This window comes from Poecilia formosa, unplaced genomic scaffold (assembly GCF_000485575.1).
Source record: "Poecilia formosa unplaced genomic scaffold, Poecilia_formosa-5.1.2 Scaffold157, whole genome shotgun sequence".
Taxonomy (NCBI): Eukaryota; Metazoa; Chordata; class Actinopteri; order Cyprinodontiformes; family Poeciliidae; genus Poecilia; species Poecilia formosa.
Genome location: NW_006800096.1, coordinates 817499 through 837490, shown reverse-complemented (window position 1 = coordinate 837490; position 19992 = coordinate 817499). Strand labels below are relative to the sequence as shown.

The window sequence follows — 19992 nt, the reverse complement described above, 5'->3', positions numbered from 1 at the left end:
CAGCGCTGTAACAGTCTGTTCTCAGCAGCACGTGTGTCCTCTGAGCGGAGGCAGGTGCATCTCTCATTTGCTTTGTATTCCTTTGCCTATCCCACTTATGACAACCACAAGGGTCCTGTTGAAGAAAACACTGCCCAATTTCCCTAATCAATAAAAAGTCTCCCCTCCAGTAGGTGCAGTCAATCCCTGTGTTTACGTCTGGCCACAGATGTTGCTCCATTGTGTCGATTTGTCAAACAAAAATCACTTCATTGTTGTTTGAATTTGACAAGCTAGCTAAGCTGCGTGTGCAGCCATCTATATTAACGTTGAATAAATCCTTTAAGTATTTATTTTTTTGCAAAAGCTAAAATGTACCAAGAAAAGAAACTAATGTGAAGAAAGTAATTTTTGAGGGATTTCTGGAGGGTTTTTTTTTTTCACCCTACGCTGATAAACTAATAGCTAAACTAAAGTGCTGCATGAATAGAGAGGGATTAGCATTTTCTATTTTCCACTAAAACCCTAGAACACAGAGAAACAGCTGTAATTTGTAATTACTGTATAACACAATACAGTTGAGTCAAATTATTTATATGTATGAGAAAGAATAGCTTTATTTTTCCACTGCTTAGCCATCCATTGAACACTGGGAGCAACTAATTTGATTTAACTTATATTGCAGTGGCTAACGATTGCGGATATCAAATCAAGATCTACACCAATAATGAAGCTTGACAGGAGTGATGATCTTTTGGGCTAATCTGACTCAAATTCAGAAGACTCCAGTCAACAGGATCCCTCCTTCATCACCACCATGTTGTTCCTTTAAACACTTCAGGTGAGGAATGAGCTACTAGAGATCGAGGGGAGAAAAGCGACGGGTCCACATGGCATCAGCTCCAGGCTCTGGAGGTGCTATGCATCATGGGATATACGTTCAACCTGAAGCTGGGGAAGGCCTCCTGTGCAGGTGCCAGTGGCAAAGAAATAGCATTACTGATGGACAACGTTTCCCGCCCTATCCATGAAGCTGTTGCTACATTTGAGAGTTTCTTTAGTAACAAACTATAGGAAATCCTTCCTCTCTGCAGCTTAAGCAACATAATAGTGATTTCCGAATAGTCAGTCGTGTCTAATCTGTAGCTTTGCAGCAGATTTTGCTGTTTCCATCAACCTTTTCTATTGTGATAGTATAAAATGTGCACCAAAAATGTCGATAAATCACAGTTCAAGAATAAAATGAAGCCACGTAGCTCTGCTCTCGCATGGACACGTGTTGTTCACTGCAACAACAAAACACTTGTCTTTTCCAGCAGGACCCTGAACAGCACATACACCAGTAAAGCCAGTTGACCAAATGTGCTCGTCTTCGAATGACGAAGTGAGCAGAGCTCCCACTTGGTTTGGTGAGAGACTGGGCCCAGTTGAGGTTGCTAGGTAACGGGACAGTGCCGTCAGGTTGTGACTTCATAATTAGGAGGTTTTAAAGCAGCTCGTTTTTCTGACACCAACAAAACATTTACTTATTGTCAAAAGAAAACAGCTGGATGTGTTTTGTTTTTCTTTTAGCACGCAGACCAGTGGCCTCAAATTATAGCTTATAGCTTCTTCAATTGAATATAATATTCTTGTAAATAAATATAATACAAAAAAGTGCTTTTTTAAAAAAAAATTTAACTTAAAAATTAAGCCAAAAAGTCAAATACTGGTGTAACAGCAAGTTCTCCAAGAAAATCTTACAATTGTAATTCAAGTAAGTGAAGAAATAAACACACATTTTCAGTTGTTTTCATCAGAAATAAAGGTCTGTCCAGCTAAACCTTGGTCTAACATGTAACCCATGATTGCAATTGAAATATGCAGAATGCACATATTAATACACATCTTTTAGTGACATTGGCCGGCAATGAGAAAAGTCCTGAGTACCACAAATATTGATCTTGGTTTCTTAAGTTCCTTAAGAGGCAAATATGCAACACAATGCACAGCCTGCCTAAGCGCACACAGCAGCATACATGACACCTAGAAATCTCATGTGCAGTGTTGCTCAAAGACTGAAAACAAATTGTCCTCCGACGTGCCTCGGAGGAGCTGAAGGCACACGTGAGCTGAAACAAGCGGTACAGAGGACGCATATAAAAACGACATCTGGCTGGTGCGTGAGCCGCAATCTGAGCCAACCGTGTGGAAGACAGTGGATGTCAACTTCTTCCGTTTTCTCGTCAGGGCAGAAATGATTTTGATGACGGCGTAAACGTCACCCCTGGGATTACGAAATCACAAAGTAGTCTTGAAGAAAACGCTAAGAAAGGGGAGCCAACCCCCTCTCTTTGTAAACTGGGACAAGTATGTATTATGCAGCAGGGCGAATCATAGCAGGTGAAGGCTTTCGTTGACTTATTAAATAGGAGGTAACTGTATTTAGGTCATTTCTTGTAGATGAAGGGATGGGTTACATGCTCGGGGTTAAGAAACAGACTACTGTGACATGCATTTGCAGCGAAGGGAGCCAACAGTGTGAAATAAGCAGTGTGAAATGTGCCACAATGAAATTTGGCCCTTTGATTCAGGATTCACTCACTTTGAAGCCTTTACTTTTGGCTTCTCTTGTTTTTGTTTGTTTTTTTTTGCTAATAACTCATGTCCCTTCAAAAAGGCCAGATTTCAAAACATGCGGTGAAAACTATGACAATATCAACAGAGTGATGACAGATGGACGAGGGAAATTACATCCAAGTACCTGGACATAAAATCGACACGAGCGCTCTCTCTTCTGCAGCTGCAATCGACAGGAAATGCAAAGAAAAGTTAGCAAAAAAAATAAAAAATAAAAAAATCAACAACTCAAACAATTACGCGTAGGATATTTTACACTTATGCTTTCACCATTAGACTTAGATGGACTGCATAAAGAACAGTGTGGAGTAGAGAGTCCCTTGAGGATCATTCAGTGTGCAACAATATCTAAGTTTCATGTTTTGAATTTATTACTGAAATAAATTCCTTTTTCACCGACAATCTTAATTTATTGAGATGTGAATAAAAGGTTACCCGCAAATTCAATGTTTTTTTTAATTTATTTTTCAGAAAAGAAACTGATATCTTTAGATACATTTCTTTTTTCTTTTTTTTTATACCGCAGTTATAATTACGTCCGTCTATGATCAAAAACTTCAATCCTAAATCCTGTAACAAGGAATCCTTGTTCTTACACCCGGCTGCGTTTTAACTGATTTGGTTTTAGACCAGTCGCGCAGTGACAGTTTGCGTGCGTTAACTCGGAGACAGATGTTAAGACCTAGCAAATAATTATTATTTTCGTCTCCTGGGATCTAATGATCATTTCCCTCGTGTTCTAAGAGTCTTTCAAACGCCACTTGAGAAAGCGTAGATCGGCTCTCGTGTGTCTGCTTTCTGATTGATGAACTGCCGCTGTGATCTTCGTGGCATGTTCTCACATCTCGGAGGACAATCTGCAGCTCCGTTAGAGTGCTTACTGATAAAATCCCTGTTTGCCCTAGTTTTATTAGACAGCCAACCTGAGGAGGAGCGCTAATGTTTTCACACTCGCTCCGTTTTGCAATCACTGAGGTCATTTTGCTCCTGGGAGCACTCGAAGGTTCGGAGTGATCGTGCTCCTTCGCCCCTGATCTACGCCTCTCTGCAGTTTTGCCACAAAGGTCTATAAAGGGTTCTTTGCAGTTGATGATTTGATGTTGCACCGACAGGTTTTGTGATCTACAGAGGTCTTATGAACAACGTGCCAGTGTAAGCGACACATTGGAGGTCCATTCCGGTTTAATAACCATCTAGGAAATTAAATCCATCACTTTATGAGCGCTCTTAATAAAACGAACAAAAAAAACAAAACAAAAAAAACGTCTTCCGACAAGTATTGACAGTTTCATGTAAATAAAAATAACGTTTTGGATATTGACTTTATTACTACTGTATTTAATGAATTTTAACACAACATAATGTTTGCGTAAGGTTCAATAGCATCCTAAAGAGCATTAAATACCCCTATGTTATTGAGCTATGATGGTTCTGGGTAAACTTGAGCTATATAGACACACTCTTTAATATAGAGTTTGTGATCTATGAAAGTTTTTGTTTGTCTAGAAATACAAGATGTACTTCATTCATCACTAGTAATACTCAGGTAACGACTGACAAACACTAAGAGATTATCTCCAGTTTATAATCTGCACATAGGCTCATTATCTTTAAGTGTGAATTAAGTTGAGGTTCTTTAAAACCTGTTTGGAAACAAAAAAAAGAAGAAGAAGAGGATTTTCAATGGGTTTTGGCATGTCGACCCACTTGGAGTTAGTCAAGAATAAAAACGGCGAGTCAAACCTGGACTAGAATTTTCTATGCTGTTCACAGATTATTTAAAACTAACCTGTGATCTCTCAAATGGGAGGGGGTTTTCACTGAACCCAATAAAAACCCGTCTCATCTAAACAGCTGGATGAATAATTACGACTCTCACAGAACATTACCTCATACTTTTCCAATTTACCGAACATGGCGAAGGAGACCCCAAGTAAAGATGCATCCAATTTGCCATAACGTTTTCCCAAAAATAGATTAATTAGAGGGGGGGAGTAACATTTTTTTTTTTGAAGAAATGTGAATTTATGACACTACAAAGTGCAAAGTAATGCTGCGAAGCAACTGTGGTTTAATTACACACCATCTTGGCAAAACAGTGTAAACTCCTGTGTTAATTAGCCCAGAAATGAGACAGCGTGCAAGTGGGGAAATGCTTCCAGGCGCTCATAAACCTGATTTTGGTTTCATTTTATTTCATTTCCTGGGAGAGCAGCCGAGGAGCTGGTTAACGTCTAAACCTTGTCCAGCACTGAAGCGGAGATGACGCTCAGAGAAATTTAGAACACCTGAGAAATTACATCTAACAAAGACTCCGACAGTGGAAGTCAGTGAACGCGCAGGGAATGAACGATTCCAGTCGAGTCCCGGTGCATGCAGACGCCGGAGCCACTGTTTGGCTTTAACAGCTTGGGTCTGGTACCGTGCTAAATCCCAATCAAATTAACAGCGAAGACAACCACTTTCTTATAAAGGAGCCAACATCGTGGCCCACTCCTCTGGAAAAAGTCCCGTTTTTTTTTTCCCGTTAGCCAGTTACCCTTTGATCACAAAAACGACACTGATCTCGGCGTTTGCCAATTCAATCCTTTCATTGTCAGCTGGCAGTGTGTTGTGCTTTGCTGCCCAAAAGGGCAAAAAAAACAAACAAAAAAAAGATCTTTAATTCGTTTAGCTCACTGCAGATTGTGTCAAAATGATTGAACTTGAGAGGAAAACATCAACCACTGCCAGAGCAATGAAAAGGATTTCTAGAGGAGAGCTTTGAATGGCGATGGAACTTCAACACAAGAAAAGGCTAAAGGGTCATTTTTCTCCAAAGAGCCACTGTGCTGCAAACATTGACGGCATATCTGTGGGTTGAGAATAATTTATAGCTGGGTTTCCCTCTGACCTCTTAAATAAATTATCTCGTCCGTAAAAGCCTTTTCACATTATTCCACTCAATACGGCTGCTGCTTTTATCCTCTATAGGAGAAACGAAGACAAAAAACAATCTCCAAACTGGCACCTCTACCTTAAATGTTTTATTTTATGGGAAACTTTTTTTTTTTTTTGAAGTGGTGTTAAAAACTCCTCTTGATCCTCAACGTGAATTTGCTCGTCTTGCTTTACAGCCATCCCTCTCTATTGGAGAAAACTGGCACTAAAATCTCAATGGGGACATCTGTGTCTGTTGCAGCAAGGAAATAATTAAAAAAAAAATGCCCTGAAAATATAAAAAGAAACCTATGAGAGAGCAGGTGGTCTAGCAAATTACTGAATTACATTTTTACTGATGTTTACTGCTTATAACATGCTATTATTTACTCACTTTACTGGACTGCTGTGAGTTAGGGAATAAAATAATGAGCTTGCAGTCCAAAAAACATAAAACTGTTTACCTCTACCGTTTAGATCAAGCATAATAAATGTCTTGGCACCAAAGGGAGAAGTCAGTGGGTTAAGTCATTGTGCATTTTGACACATTAAATATGAGGAACGTCTTCTAAAATTTTACTTTTTTACTTTACTGAATACGACTAAAATACTAATGTAAGCTACTACCTTGCATTGTCACATAAACACACTTCCTTCTCATAAACCTTTTAGGAATTTGGATGAAACAAAGAGGAAGAAAACCTGCTTTTTCTGGGGAAATGGTTTCCCATCATGTAAGCCAAACGGAAGCATAACCCTAAAAGAAACTATTCGAGTGCACAAACTTTAGGTCAAATCTAAAAACAATAGAACCACGAGAGCTGAACCTTAGCATGTACGTGCCTGAATGGTTTTATTTATTAGATAATTAAAAATTCTAATTTTTTGAACGTTAATATTGCGAACTGAGGGGATTTGAGGGTGCACACTGCTATTTGGGGGTGATTTGATAGATAAAGTGCAAGTTCTGTCCCAGTGTGAGGCTTATTAGGTTTAAACTGGGCTGGGTTTTCTCACTATTAAATCCCGTTAATAGCGATGGGTGGCGCTTATTTGGTTGACGCTCCATCCGTTTTAGGGTTTCCTGTAGAAAACAGATTTTTGTCTTTATAAGCACTTTTTTTTAAAAACACTATAACTTATTTTCGTTAGATGCTATTTCTGATCGAGGCGGAATAAGAAATTAACTTGAAATTATAACAGAGTTTAAGTAGAGAAAATAAACGCGTCAAATAGCTGCTTTTGTACCTGCACCATAAATATAAACTAATAGCTAATTGTTATTCTTTGACTAAAGTCGTGGTAAGTAGGTCAAATTCCATGAAATTTACCTTCGAATACAAGTGGTGTAAACTCTCTGGAATTGTTTTACTTTTATTCTGACCCCTGAAATATGCTGATCTGAACAGTCGTGACAATAAGTGCAATAGGTCATCGTTTCCTGCGGGTTATGTTTATCCAGCCTGTTAGACTGTCAGGATATATTTAAAAGCAAAAGAAAAGTGAATTAAAGGGGAGCCAAACAGTAAAAAAGGTTCCTTTCAGTACCTTGTTGAGGCTCCGCGCTGCGCTGTCTTTCCCGCCCGGCGTGAGGTTCCGCAGCTGGACGTCGAGCAGATCCACAAGCTGAATCATGGCCCTCACCGTAAAGGTGATGTCGCCTGCCTGAAGGTTGCTCTTGGTCTGCTCTGCCAGCTCTCTGGCGATCACAGCTGCCGTCTCTCCGGCTCTTATCTGGGGAAAAAAAAGAAACGAAAAAAAAAAAAAAAAGTACTGCAAACGAAGACACTAACACGCATTATTCCTTAAAAAGAAATATGAGGCATCCTCTCTTAATGTGCATGACCTGCTCACTGGCTACAAGGGAATACATGATAAATTGGAATCTACAAGTATCTACCCCATAAAATAAATACAGTTTGACCTGCAATTTTCCCCCCCCAACTGCTGTAATATTGCAGACAATTAACGTGTGTACGCGGAGATGTGTGCTGTCTCACACAGCTGAGTGTACACCGGGGTAAAATATTAAATCTGCACGCAATTATGAAACTATTGAGGGAATTTCCCCAGACAGCATTATACTTTTATGAAACTAATGCAGAACATATAGCCTTTGGAGTGATATATATATATATATATGTATATATGTGTGTGTGTGTGTGTGTCTCACACCATATTATATATATTAAATTATTATATATGATATTAAAATTTAAATATTAGACACATATATGCATACAAATATATTATTTATATATTTCATTATTTATTTATTTCAAAATATGTTGTTGGTTTCCTAGAGATATTTGGAAAAAAAAAATCTATATATATTTCTCTAGCTTAAGAATCCCAACCCCACTAAGGAAGGAAGGAAGGAAGGAAGGGAGGGAGGGATGGATGGATAGCTTAAGAAATATTTAAATAATTTCCAGGATAACAAGATTATTCCAGTTGCATGGAGCATAGAGTAGCACAGTGATGCCTCTGGACAGGGGAATTTCAAGCAAGGAATTACGTAATTTGTAGTAAACAGAGAAGGAAAAAAAATCTCACCAATGTACATAAATTTTAACAGAAATCTACAATACACACTAAAAAAAACTGAAGTTTGTGAGGTGCAACAACATGTGATAAAGTGGAATATGTATAATCTGAAATGCATAAAATACATTCTGGGGTAGAGAATAATACAAACACTCTGCATACTGCCTGGTTAATGTAAAAAAAAGTAAAAATGAAAATCTAAAAGGTAGCGTTTATAGACAAAAAGACGACGCTTTTAGCTTTAGTTTTATGTTTCAGGCAGAGCCGCTTCAAAGTATAAATGCTTCCTTTATTAGACATGAGCCATTACTCTCTTATCAATTGTATTTGCTCTGTTTTGTTCCCAAGTTTTTAATCTGTTTAAAAACAAGCTCACTCTCTCTGGCGGTTCACTTTTATCCAATTATCCACAAGTTTTCTTCCAGCTCAAAAACACTGATAAGAACACCTCTGAACACCGAAGCTGAGGCTTCAGAGTGAGAGTTCACAAACCCTTTGATTTGTCTGCTTAGCAATACACAGGCTGTGCTCAAAGCACACATTTCACTCACTTCCATATCGGCCGCAGTGCGTCTTATTGGAAAAGGTAACTTCAGTTAGTGTTTATCTCTAGATTATCAGCAAAATAACTTGTGTGGTGTTAAATCCGGGGTTAATTCAGAACATTGGCGATTTGTTGATTGGGTTAATTTTAAATCTTGATCTGTTACAAGTGAATTGTTTCAGTACTCTTCATGTTTATTGGCACCTCAGCTAAAGATATGTCTGGGAATTTTATTTCCTTCTTTTTATTCACTGTTTATTCAGTTGGTTTGATGGTGGGAAACCTTTGGGTTGTCCTTCAGGTCCGCTTGTTTACAATTATTGACTGCAGACGTGGGCAAGTTTAGTTGAGCGGCTATTCTCTCAGACATTTTCCGATTTACAGATTTCATCACAAATCTGCCGCATTTGAACGCCATGCTCGCCTTTCCTTCTCATTCTAAAAAGCAGCTCAAAGAATCCACACTCCATGGAAACAGGAAGTGAGGAAATCCTAATTAAAAGTTCCTGGAGACTGATCAACTTAAACGAGCAGACTAATAAAAAATAATTTTAAGAGCATGCAGCTTTTCTACACATCCTTACCAGGAGGGAGCTCTGTGTTTTTTTTTGTTTTTTTTTTTTATTTCACGGTGTAATTCACGAAGAACGTACGACGACAAGAGATGCTGGAAGTTAAGACGTGAGTAAAAACTGGATCATGCTGGTATGTTTTTTATTTTTTTCGTAGCGTCACCTGCTATCTCTCCCTGTGAGTGTATTAGGGAAGTAATTAGGCTCCTTAAATTGGTCCTCACAGAGGTGTGTGTGTGTGCAGGCGAACACGTCTTTGGAAGATGTTTTCGTCCTCGGCTTCCCTGCGCTCATCTCCTAATGAGAAGAGCTGAGGATGCTGGGTAAATATCTCTGCTTCCTCTTTTGTGTCTCTTACTCTCCCCTCCCTTTCTGCTTGTCTGGTTGTCATTTCGTTTCCTTTTTACCCTCTACATCGTCCTTTCTCATTTCGTCTACCAAACCATCTGGTAATGAGCTGTGATACTCGCAGGACAATGGCTATGGATATAAAATAACGAAGTGGCAGATGGGCATTCGAAATCCCTGACGGGTTGATCTTCATTAGAGACTTTCTTCCTCCACCAAGACAGGCGTACCGCTCAACTGTCATATCCTTTGAATTATATTTTTAAAAAATGCATAGCTTTTTTTTTTTTAATCTCAAAAATACATATATTACTTTCTCAACTTAACTTTGTTGTAGATTTGAACAACACCAAAGTCGTCTCACTACTTCTGTCGAGCAGGGCTAGAGAAGCAAACCGACTCTGCTGCGTCTGTTTACTTATGTTCCAGTTTCATCGCCGTCAACAAATGGAATGAATGCACCATGCACAAGCGCAGCCGATTATTTCTTCTGCCGCTAGTTTTCGCCACTATAGCCATTCTCCATTCATGTCAGCAGACTGCTGTTGGCTTAATGGGCTGAGTTCCTGCCATAGAGTAAAGCATAAGTGGTGTAACACGCATGCCTCGGGGTGCAGCACGTTTCAGGTGGAACGTTTTTTTACCGTTGCTTGCAATTCATAACCTGAAACGTGGATCCTCGCTTGCCGTCCCCTTCTCCATCTCTTCTTTTTGATTTGATTACCGATTGTATAGGAAGGTCGAAATGAGGCTTTGCATAATAGCCTGCAGAGCAGGAGATGCAAGTCATTTGCGCTCGAGCAATATGGCGAGCCAATAACCGCTGTATCATGTTGTAGAGGAGACGGCGGCATGGATAGGGCCTCACCCGCAGGAGTCCATTACACTATGCTGGTCTGTTGGATTGAGTTTCCCCTCCAGTCTAAACATATGTGCGTGCACACAGAGGTATCGGCTTTCTACGGAGTACACCGTCTGGCTAATCAGTTACATTAATTGACCAATTATGAGCAGGCAAAGGACGAAAAGCAGAGTTGACTGAGTGCGACACAAATATCTGTACGGCGAGCCGCTGCAGCAGAACTGACAGGAGGGCGAAAGGACAGAGTCTTTCTTCACCTTTCTAAGGTTGGTAAACATTTCTGAATTATCCCGTCCAGACTCAAATTAACCACTACCGAAATGTCCAGGCTTTCCTGTTTTTCTGGCAATAACTAATTGAAGCGGTCAAGTTTTTTTTCCCCCCCAACAATAGAAGGTTTATTTTATTAAGCGATGTACCCCAATTATAATAAAAGAGGAATAAGCGGAACAGCAGTAGGCTTTGACCCAAACAAATGGTAAATCACATAAAAGTGGACTACGGCGCCGGACTTTGTTGTGGTTATTTGGGGGGGTTTAATAAATGTGAGCAGACAAATCATCTTCACTCACATGCACACTGTTCTTGTGCATCAATAATATCTCTGGGTGGTACACTTTGTCAAAAGCCACATAAAGTCTACTCCTAAATACCACCATCTTAAAACATTGCCAAAAATAAAGGGTAGATGAAACAAGACAGAAAAACTAGGTCACGCTTTTATTTCCAGTGAATTAGATTATTTTAATGGCGTCTTTACAGTTCTCAGTAAAATAATCAGGCAGCAGCAGCTCATTCAAAAAGGCTGTTGCCAAATTGATCCCAGAACACCAGTCCTGCATCGGTGCTCCAGCTCCTGGTGTGTGAAAGGACTGATTTTAAAATCTCTCACAAGGTTCTGAATAGTGTTGGGCCAATAAATGTTTGAAAAATATCGTTCGTCGGGACGAGCCAGACTCAACAGGGGTCACTCGGTATATCTAGGGTCACAACCCAACATGGGAAAACGGCATGCAGAGTTTTAAACCGACTCCCTTGAAGCAAGAGATGTGTGCACACTGTTCCTGGCGCCTTTAAATCAGGATTAAAAACAATAGATTTATAAAGTCTTCCTATTAAAGTCAAATGTTATTTTATGAGTTTATTGTTGTCATGTCCTTTATTTACTATAAAATCGAATCAATTCCTTGTCATTAATGTGACGTCAGCACTTTAAAACACTTTGTGTTTACTTTGTGCTAAAATAATAACTTGCCTTGACTTGGGTTTTATAGCATTAACTTAAACTTAAATAGCATTGACCTAGTCCTATACATAAGAAAATGAAACACCAAAATGGTGCAAAGTGAAATTTGTAGTTTTTACCTTTTGATTGATGATGTTGACCCAAGGGGAGGTACAGTTGCTGAAGTCGGGCCCCTGGAGGTCCCAGTATCCTTCTGGGCCCAAGCACATGAATGAAGCCACGCCTTCAGACAGAAGAAAGTCACCAAGTTAAGTGGTTACAAAGACTCAGAGAAACATCTTTTGTTCTGTGTGTGTACTTTGTCCGTCATTCTAACCAATCTCGTCTGACGCAAGCCCGTCCGAATTTTCCAATTTTTCCTCGACCGTTTTCCCATTACAGTCTGACACGCCGCACAATGCCTTACAGTTCCTCATCTATTGCCCGGGTCTTCTGCGTGTCAAGCCCTTTTTTCTTATTTGCAAAAGTTGTCCAAAGAAACAAAATTTCTAAGTGATCCAATTAATGGAATTTGCAGAACTGTAATTGGATGGTTTTATCGTAAACTGGCTTCGGCGGAGGCTGGCTGCCGGACTCGTCCAGACACACTCAGTATTTAATCATTAGAAGTCAGAAAGTGTCTGCTCCTGTGGATGCTTAAGCCCTGCATAAGAAAGCAGATGCAACACAATAGGTGCCAATTAAGGCTGAAATCCCGAGGAAAGGTCAATTTAACAGGTTGGAGGAAACTCTCTGCTGATAGACGAGCACTACAAATGCACTTACCGATACTGAGTATTATTAATCTGCGTGGTTATACGTTAAGCCTCTCTAATCTTGTTACACCTATAATATAAGATTTGTATTGGTTTAAATGTGAACCAAATATGTTATTACAGGCACAGGCTCAACAAATCATGTGAATTGAGATTGTTTTGCAGTGAATTTAAACCTAATTTGCTTCTTCACCTTAAAATTCTACGTATGCACCTTCAACTGCTTACATCAGCGAAGCTGTGCGCCGGCATTAAATTACTCTTTCCTATATACAGAGGGGACAGAGTGTTGTTGCAGGTCGACACAACCTGCATTAACAGATATAAATTTTGATTGACATATAATTTCCCTCTCCGGTCCACCTCAGACAGCCTTGTGTTTGATGGGTTTATAAGATAAGTGACTGTGCATCTCCCCACTCCCCCGCCCCTGCCCCCTTACGCCGAGAGACAGAACGAAGGAGCATGAAAGAGAAAGGGGGGTGGCGGGTGGGGAGTCAGGGGAGGGTCAGAGGGGAGAGACGGGAGTGACAGGGAACGAAAAGACGTCGATGGAAGGGGAGCTCGGAAAACTTTCAAAGAGTGGCAGAGGAAGCTCACGCGGTCGTGTTCTGCTTGACAGTGTTGTCTGAAGCGCGACGGCTTTGAAGAGGGAGCGTCGAGAGGGGGAGGCGGGGCGGCGGTTCCTCTTATCTGCGCCATGTGTTGGCTGTTAGTGAGGTCTCGACGAGCGCCGACGCTGTCCCGTTAATGAAGAAGACATGTACATGTGCGTGACTCTGTCGGTGCGCTGATTGATGAACGGATTGGGCCCCGAGCTGAACTTGAGCATACCAGAGAAATACCGCTCTTTTTTCCATTGTGCAGGTGTAGTTAGACCTCACCTGAAGACTATACGCAAGCACTGCGATTTACTAATTGCCAGATGCAAAGCAAACGCTTTTTTCGTCCCACTATCAGAGAAACAATCAAAACCCTTTTAAGAAAAAGCGCAGTGAAAATATTTTTTTCTCTGACTGTTAAGTTCAAATTACCAAAGGAGGTAACCAAATACTAAATAAGAACTAATTTCCGTTATGTAAAATAGAGAGAGCCGTTTCCTTAAGAAGCGTTCAAAAGACAGAAAACCATATACTGTCCAAAACAAAACAAACAAACAAAAAACTTTTTGGTGCTTTTGCCCTGTGACTCTTTGGGTTGCCCAACTTTTTTTCTTGAATAAAACCATTGAAAGAGCTATTGCTGCATTCATTTGGTATGCTTTACATGCTTTCTTCATAGAAATACCTCTGACCCAGTGCTTGTGTGCTCACCTGTATCTCCACTCTGAAGGAAACTGCTGTCTGAGCTATTGCTGCAATTAATTCTGTGTACTTTTTTTTTTTTGGTTGACTAAGGATAGAAAGCACACCTAACCCAGTGCTTCTGTTCTTCGGACAAAAGCAATAATGACTGTCATCGTTTTGGTTTTTGGTTTTTATTTCGCCCTAAAAAAGTGCTTTATATTCCGTGTTTCTGTGGTTAGAGGTGTTTTTTTGTTTTTTTTTTTTTTATCCTGGATAATCACTGATGGCACTACTGGTTTATTAATTTTGTACACTCTGAAATAACTCATTAAATAGGGATTCCATATTAATGTCTTTCAAGGACAGAGTAACTAAAAGAGTCATTTTGCCTATTCAGTTAGTGTTTTTATGTTTGTTATTTTTTTTTTGTCTAAACTGAACCATTAAAAAGAAAAAAAAAATGCTCTCAGGTTTTTAACCTTTTAGAGAGAATGTCTTTAAATGCGCAGCAGTCAACATTGATCTCATCTGAAACTACACTTGACTTTATTCCGTTAGTATCGATGCAAAGACGGGCAGAGAACATCCACAGACACAAAGGTCTAAGGCCTGATCAAGACTAATGAGCTACAATTATTCACATCTATGCTGCAGTGAAACACAGAGCACAACTACAGGCGTGTGATGTTTTAGTAACTAGTTTTCATACAAATTCAACATCATGCTATCTTTAGCGCCGCATCGTCGAGTCGGGAATAAAGAGTCAGTGGGGGGAGACGGGAAGGGAGCGCGTGTAGGCTGCGCAGGCAGTGTAAACATAAACAAAAACTCACACAAGCAACTCACAGCAGACCGGTTCTTCTAAGGAGAATATTGACATCCTCTCTGAGAGAGGAAATAGAGAAACACTATTTTCTCTAGCTTTTCCGATTTCAAAAGAGATGCGTTTGAGTTTGTCTGGGATTAGTCAGAAATCTTGCAGCTCTGGGGTTTTGTGATCACTGCCCTCTCCACGCCACGATTCATTTTTAGGATTTTATCATAGAAAGTAGAACTTGCAAAGCTTGGGTAAATTCCAGTTTGTACATGGACTTAAAAAACAAGGCTCCTGCACTTTAGTTGCATCTTACTTGTCCAACAAAGAAAAAAATTAAAAATAAAAATCATGAAAGACATTGTTATAAAGCCTGCTTGGGTTTATAAAGACAAACACCGAACCTTCTTGGATGAGGCAAAAGGCTGCTGCACACTTCCTCAGTTTTTAACAAAAGCTAACAAGAGTTAATGAGACACAAACGAAACACAAACATCTACTTAGTAATCTTCAAAGACCTGGCATTAGAACAAACCAGCATTACCTATGGTTCCTGATGGACAGGGCATCTTGACGACAGTGCCCTGCCTGGTCTTTGGCCAGGCGACGTCCATCATCACCAAGGGACTGCAATATTCCACCCTGACGTTCGGAAGCTTGGAGGAAGGCAGAGCTCCGTCGTCATCTTCTGGCTCCAAGGCGTTCACCAGCGTCTGCGCGGACGCTGGCGTCGTGGTTGTTGTGTGCGGCCACATAGCCACTGCAGTTATCGTGGCGGGCATCCGGGTGGTGGTAGTCCTGGATGTTGTGGTCGTCAGGGTGACGGTGCCGGGTCGAGTGGTGGTCCTCATTGTTGAAGTCATGGTGTCCATATAAACCATGACAGAGGAGGACGTTTCTGATACAGAAGAAAGGATGTAAGATTAGAAAAACAAAACAAACAAAAAAAAAAACACAGGAACAGTTTAAAATCATTTTATCAGTTGTACTTCGGCTGTGTTCGAGGGGAAATTTGTTCCTTTTACAGCTCAAATTTGGACGGCGTACACATGGGAACTCTATTCTTCCCCTTTTTCCATGTGTCAGTTTAAGAGAAGATAGTTCAAAGAGGATCGGTCGGAGCTTTCAGGGGTGACTAAAGTGGGCATGCATGGTGTCTTGTTTGGGACCCCTGCTGGCTAAGCTAACATACACACACACATATACACACACACCAGAAAACTCACATTTCCAGCTGTGCATTCTAAATGCAGCTGCTGGTAGGGCCATATCTCTACAAGTCAATGGCAATTTTTTTTTTTTAAGTATATGCTATTTGTGGGTCATAGAGGACAAAGTGGAACACCCATTTCCTGGATGTGGGTCTTCCCTGTGGTTACACTCCAGGAACTGTTTGCTAATGGCGTTGTTTACCTGAGCTCTAAGGAGAAAATGGCTATCATAATAACACCAACGCATGCGCACTAAGAAATGGGCCCAAACACTAGCCCAGCCATCTTCTCCTCCCTCTTAGATGCACTTGCAGTTCCTCAAGTCTTGGTCATCAGTCATGCCTTGTGCACCTTATTCATCTTCCACAATGTCTCTGATTGGAAATTAGAGGTCCCAAATTAATTTAGTTCCAAGTTTTATTTATGAATCTGTGAACTCGGTGAGCCCATAGAGTGTCTAAGGACACACGAGGGATAAAACTTCATAACATTTCCACAAAAAAAAGGAAAAAAGAATGCCCTAACTCCCCTTTTAATCCAACCATTGTATATTTGCATCACCATCTTTGCTTTGTTTTGCTTTGCCAATAGTTCTGTATGTCATGATCTAATTTCAGTCTGCGGTTTGGAAGAGGACAGCTCGCACTGGCCCCTCTAAATGGATGAAAGAGGCGTTTCTCACAGACACACACAATTTGGACCTTCACTAAAATGCAATTTGGGACGGCTGTCAGTTCCTCCCAGTGCCGGGATACAATCAAAAAGACAGAAGTGACAAATGATCCTAATCTTTGTATGAAAGGAGAGCAAAACAAAATTTAATGAAGGTCAATTTTATGTTGGCAGGTTCAATGGACGCGGTGTACCTCAGTGAGCTCAGATAACGGGGGAGGGGGCGGGTAAAAATAAACAAAAAAACTGTTCTGAGATTCAATTTGCAATGGGACAATATCTCGGTACGGCAAATTTGCAAAGGGTAAAATGAGACGGCATAAATTAGCGGAGCAGTGTGGGACGCGGAGGCTGCCGCAGGCTGTAATGACACCCCGACAACCATCAGAAGTCGATGCGTTCCACACTTAACAGCATTCAGCGACAGCCAAGGTTGATTAAATGATGTGCCACCTCAGCAAGAGTGCTGCTTGATTGAGTATTTGTTTTCCTTCCGCCAACAAAAAGAGACGGTTGTGTTTTAAATGTCTGCAGGTATCCCAGGAACTCCTGTAGAGCCACACACCACATTTCATCTCGCTGAACAGTGATGCGAACTGAAGACTCGCGGAGCCAATTTATTTCAATAAAGAATAGAAAGTTGACAAGAGCCACTAGACAAAGAAAACTTTAACTGCGTAAGCTTCCCTGAAAAAATAACGCGCAGACTGTTTTATATGTTGGTTATGGTCGTGAAAATGTAGGACCCGGCTTTAGTTGCTATTGTTGCCAGGTGGAAACCGCCGAGACTACGCTTACACCACACCACGAGGGGTCGAGATTAGGTAGTTGCAAACTTTGCATTCACTTGGTGCTTACAAGCACGAGGACCCCGAGAAAGGTTTTCCAAAATATATGCAGAAGTATCTTGGAAAGTGTAAATATCGTGGAAAAATTACCATATTTCAAAAACTACTTACATTCACGCAGATTCATTAAAGTGTTCATTTTTCTTACTTACAATAGTTTTATAAACTGAAGAGCGTGTATGTGGTTTGTTTACATGTTTACAAATTTCACACATTGAAAGTCAGTTGGTGCGAAAAGGAAATGCAAAGGTACGAAATAAGTGTATGGTTACAAATTGTTTTGTTTTTTTGTTTTTTTTACAGATGCACATCTCAGTAAGATAAAAAAAAAAGAAAACACAATTTACATTCTCCACATGGTGACAAACATCACCATTAATTTTAATTTCATCACCAACTACCATGAAGTAGGAAATATCCTTAAGCGAAATGTGCTCAAGGACACCAGCCTAATTTGATTGTTTATTAAATTTTTTATGTGTGGTCAAAAGGAAATAAAATCCCAAAATGAAACCCTGCTTGGCTTGTTTTTTTTGTTTTGTTTTTTAATATGATTGATGTCAGTGGATGTTAAATCTGAATATGATGGAAAGGCCACCATGAGGATGACTGATTAAAAAAATCTGATCTGCTTATATCAAGGTCAGTACTGGCCTCACTGTGGCAATCCTCATACAACCGAGTGACTAAACAGGCAAGCAGAGGGGCCAATTAGGAGAATCAAACCTCTGCACAGGTGACGACCACTAATTTAGAAGTGGTGTTGTTGAGCCGCCTCCAGCTTATGTTAATGAAGGTAAAACTTGAAACACATGAGGGACTATTAAAATGGAGAAGACTGCAGTTAGACAGATCATGAACACATTTTATTTGGTCCTCTGTGATATTGATACTTGCTTGGATTAAAGAGCATTTCTGTATCATTAACGAAAGCTAAAGTTAATGCTAAAATTATAGGATGACATTTCGTGTTGTTAGAGAAAGCTTAAAATTTCCAAATCTTAAAGTATAGTGACTTCAAATGCTGCATTTAAAAAGAGTCAGTGTAAAAAAGAAAAAAAAAATGTATGTACAATATCTTGTTCGTTGAAGGTTTATCACAACTAATTGAACACATTGGAAGCACTACTCTTGGGTACTATGTTTAAGATGCTCAAATCTTACATTTATAGGAAAATGTATCAAGTGTAGGTTTAATTTTAGTTCATCTCTTATCAGATTGGTATGGTAAATGGCCTTTAAATTCTGGCAAAGCAGCCATTAACGCCTGGTAAATGCCAGGAAAGTAACCAGTATGTCCCATCAGCTCTAGCAAAGAACCCGATAAGCTCACAAAAGTACCTCATAAGATCTCTAAAAGTGCCTGGCTGGATTGGTGAAAGTAACAAGGACGCTTCATGAGACTGCCAGGTAAGTACTTTGTAGGTTTTGAAAAGTACAAAAATGGAGAAACTTGCTGGTAAGCTCTAGAAGGTACATTGTAAGATTTTGACATTCACCTCTTTAGTACAGAGAAAGTAATTACTAAGTCCCATTAAAGGTACAGATCATCAAATCCAGTTCAGTCCTGGAAAGTACCTGGCAAGAGCTGGAAAGTAATGTCAGTTTCAGGAAAGCATACAGTGCAGTGCTACCCAGGTTTTTTTCCCCCCCTCTTTATTTATTTGTCCTTTCAGAATCTTAATAAATACCTTAGGGTCTGGTCAACCGTTTCATCTGGTCATTTCTCATCCCAGGCTAAAAGACAGTGAGATCATTTTGTTTTACCTCTTCTTCTAAAGTAATAAAGATGAAAAAAAAAATGTTGAATGCTTAAGGCAGTATGACAGTACGGAAGAAATATGACTTAGGGAAATGTCTGTCACAGCAGGAGGTTAATTCAAAGTCACCAGGAATCATGTTTAGAATGTAATTCTATTCTTCTGGATGATCCCACTGAGTCCATGGCTAAATTATTTTTTCCGAAGGTTCAGTCTACATACGGCATGTTAAATACACCTGCAGACACACACGGACGCAAAAGAGATAGAGACTGGGGACAGAAAAGAGGAGTGTGCCCTTGAACAGAATTAAATGTCTTTTCCATGAAATGAGCACATGCAGAGCAAAAAAAAAAAAAAAGGAAAAGCCAGCAGTGGACAGCAGCTACAGTCCGTAGGCACTATCGCCTTGGAGACAACACAAGGTCATTTTGTTTCAACTTGCTAACTTTGCCAATCTAGACAAGGGGATACAAATAGGCTTGGGAGAACATACAATGTAAAAGTGGTCTCTTCAGAGCCCAGAGCTATAGATTAGTGAACTTAAGAGCGCATTTGAATTAATCAAACAATCATTTTAGCTGTATGCTTTAGAAAATTTCAAAAAGTATTACAGGGCAACTCTTCTGTGTCCTGTGACAGGAGCTATTGCTGTGCAAAAACCTTTAATTAACCTGCTATGTGTCCTGAGTGAGGAAAGTCATTAAAGTTGCACAAACAGAAGTATGTGACAGTAGATTAACATATTAACCCTTTCATGCATAGTGCTCACTACAGTGGACAGCTGTCTAAAAGCCATTTTCTTGTGCTTCTTGTGGATTTTTATGTTATAAATGCACACAGACCACTAAAGTGGACACTAATGCATCATGAAATACACTATCAACTACTGTCCATCAGCTGCAAGCTGCAAGAAATTATTTTTGTTAAATCCAATAGGGCCGACAGACAAAAAAAAGCATGCCGACCGACCCGTTCTGTCGGGTGACATCAGATAACCCCTAAAGAAC

General features: G+C 40.0%; 1 protein-coding gene across 22 annotated transcripts in view; it reads right to left on the bottom strand.

The window, feature by feature from the left end:
* Positions 1–19992, bottom strand: part of LOC103146369 (adhesion G protein-coupled receptor L3) — a 277143-nt gene that overhangs the window by 68410 nt on the left and 188741 nt on the right. For 19 of the 22 annotated variants that reach the window (XM_016677493.1, XM_016677494.1, XM_016677497.1 and 16 more), the window contains 4 exons: positions 15036–15389; positions 11756–11859; positions 7066–7251; positions 2723–2761 (listed from right to left, as the gene is read on the bottom strand). In XM_016677493.1, coding sequence (XP_016532979.1) covers positions 2723–2761; positions 7066–7251; positions 11756–11859; positions 15036–15389 — 683 coding nt within the window. The remainder of the gene's footprint in view (positions 1–2722; positions 2762–7065; positions 7252–11755; positions 11860–15035; positions 15390–19992) is intronic. The other 3 variants (XM_016677485.1, XM_016677492.1, XM_007564268.2) reach the window with 1 other exon arrangement.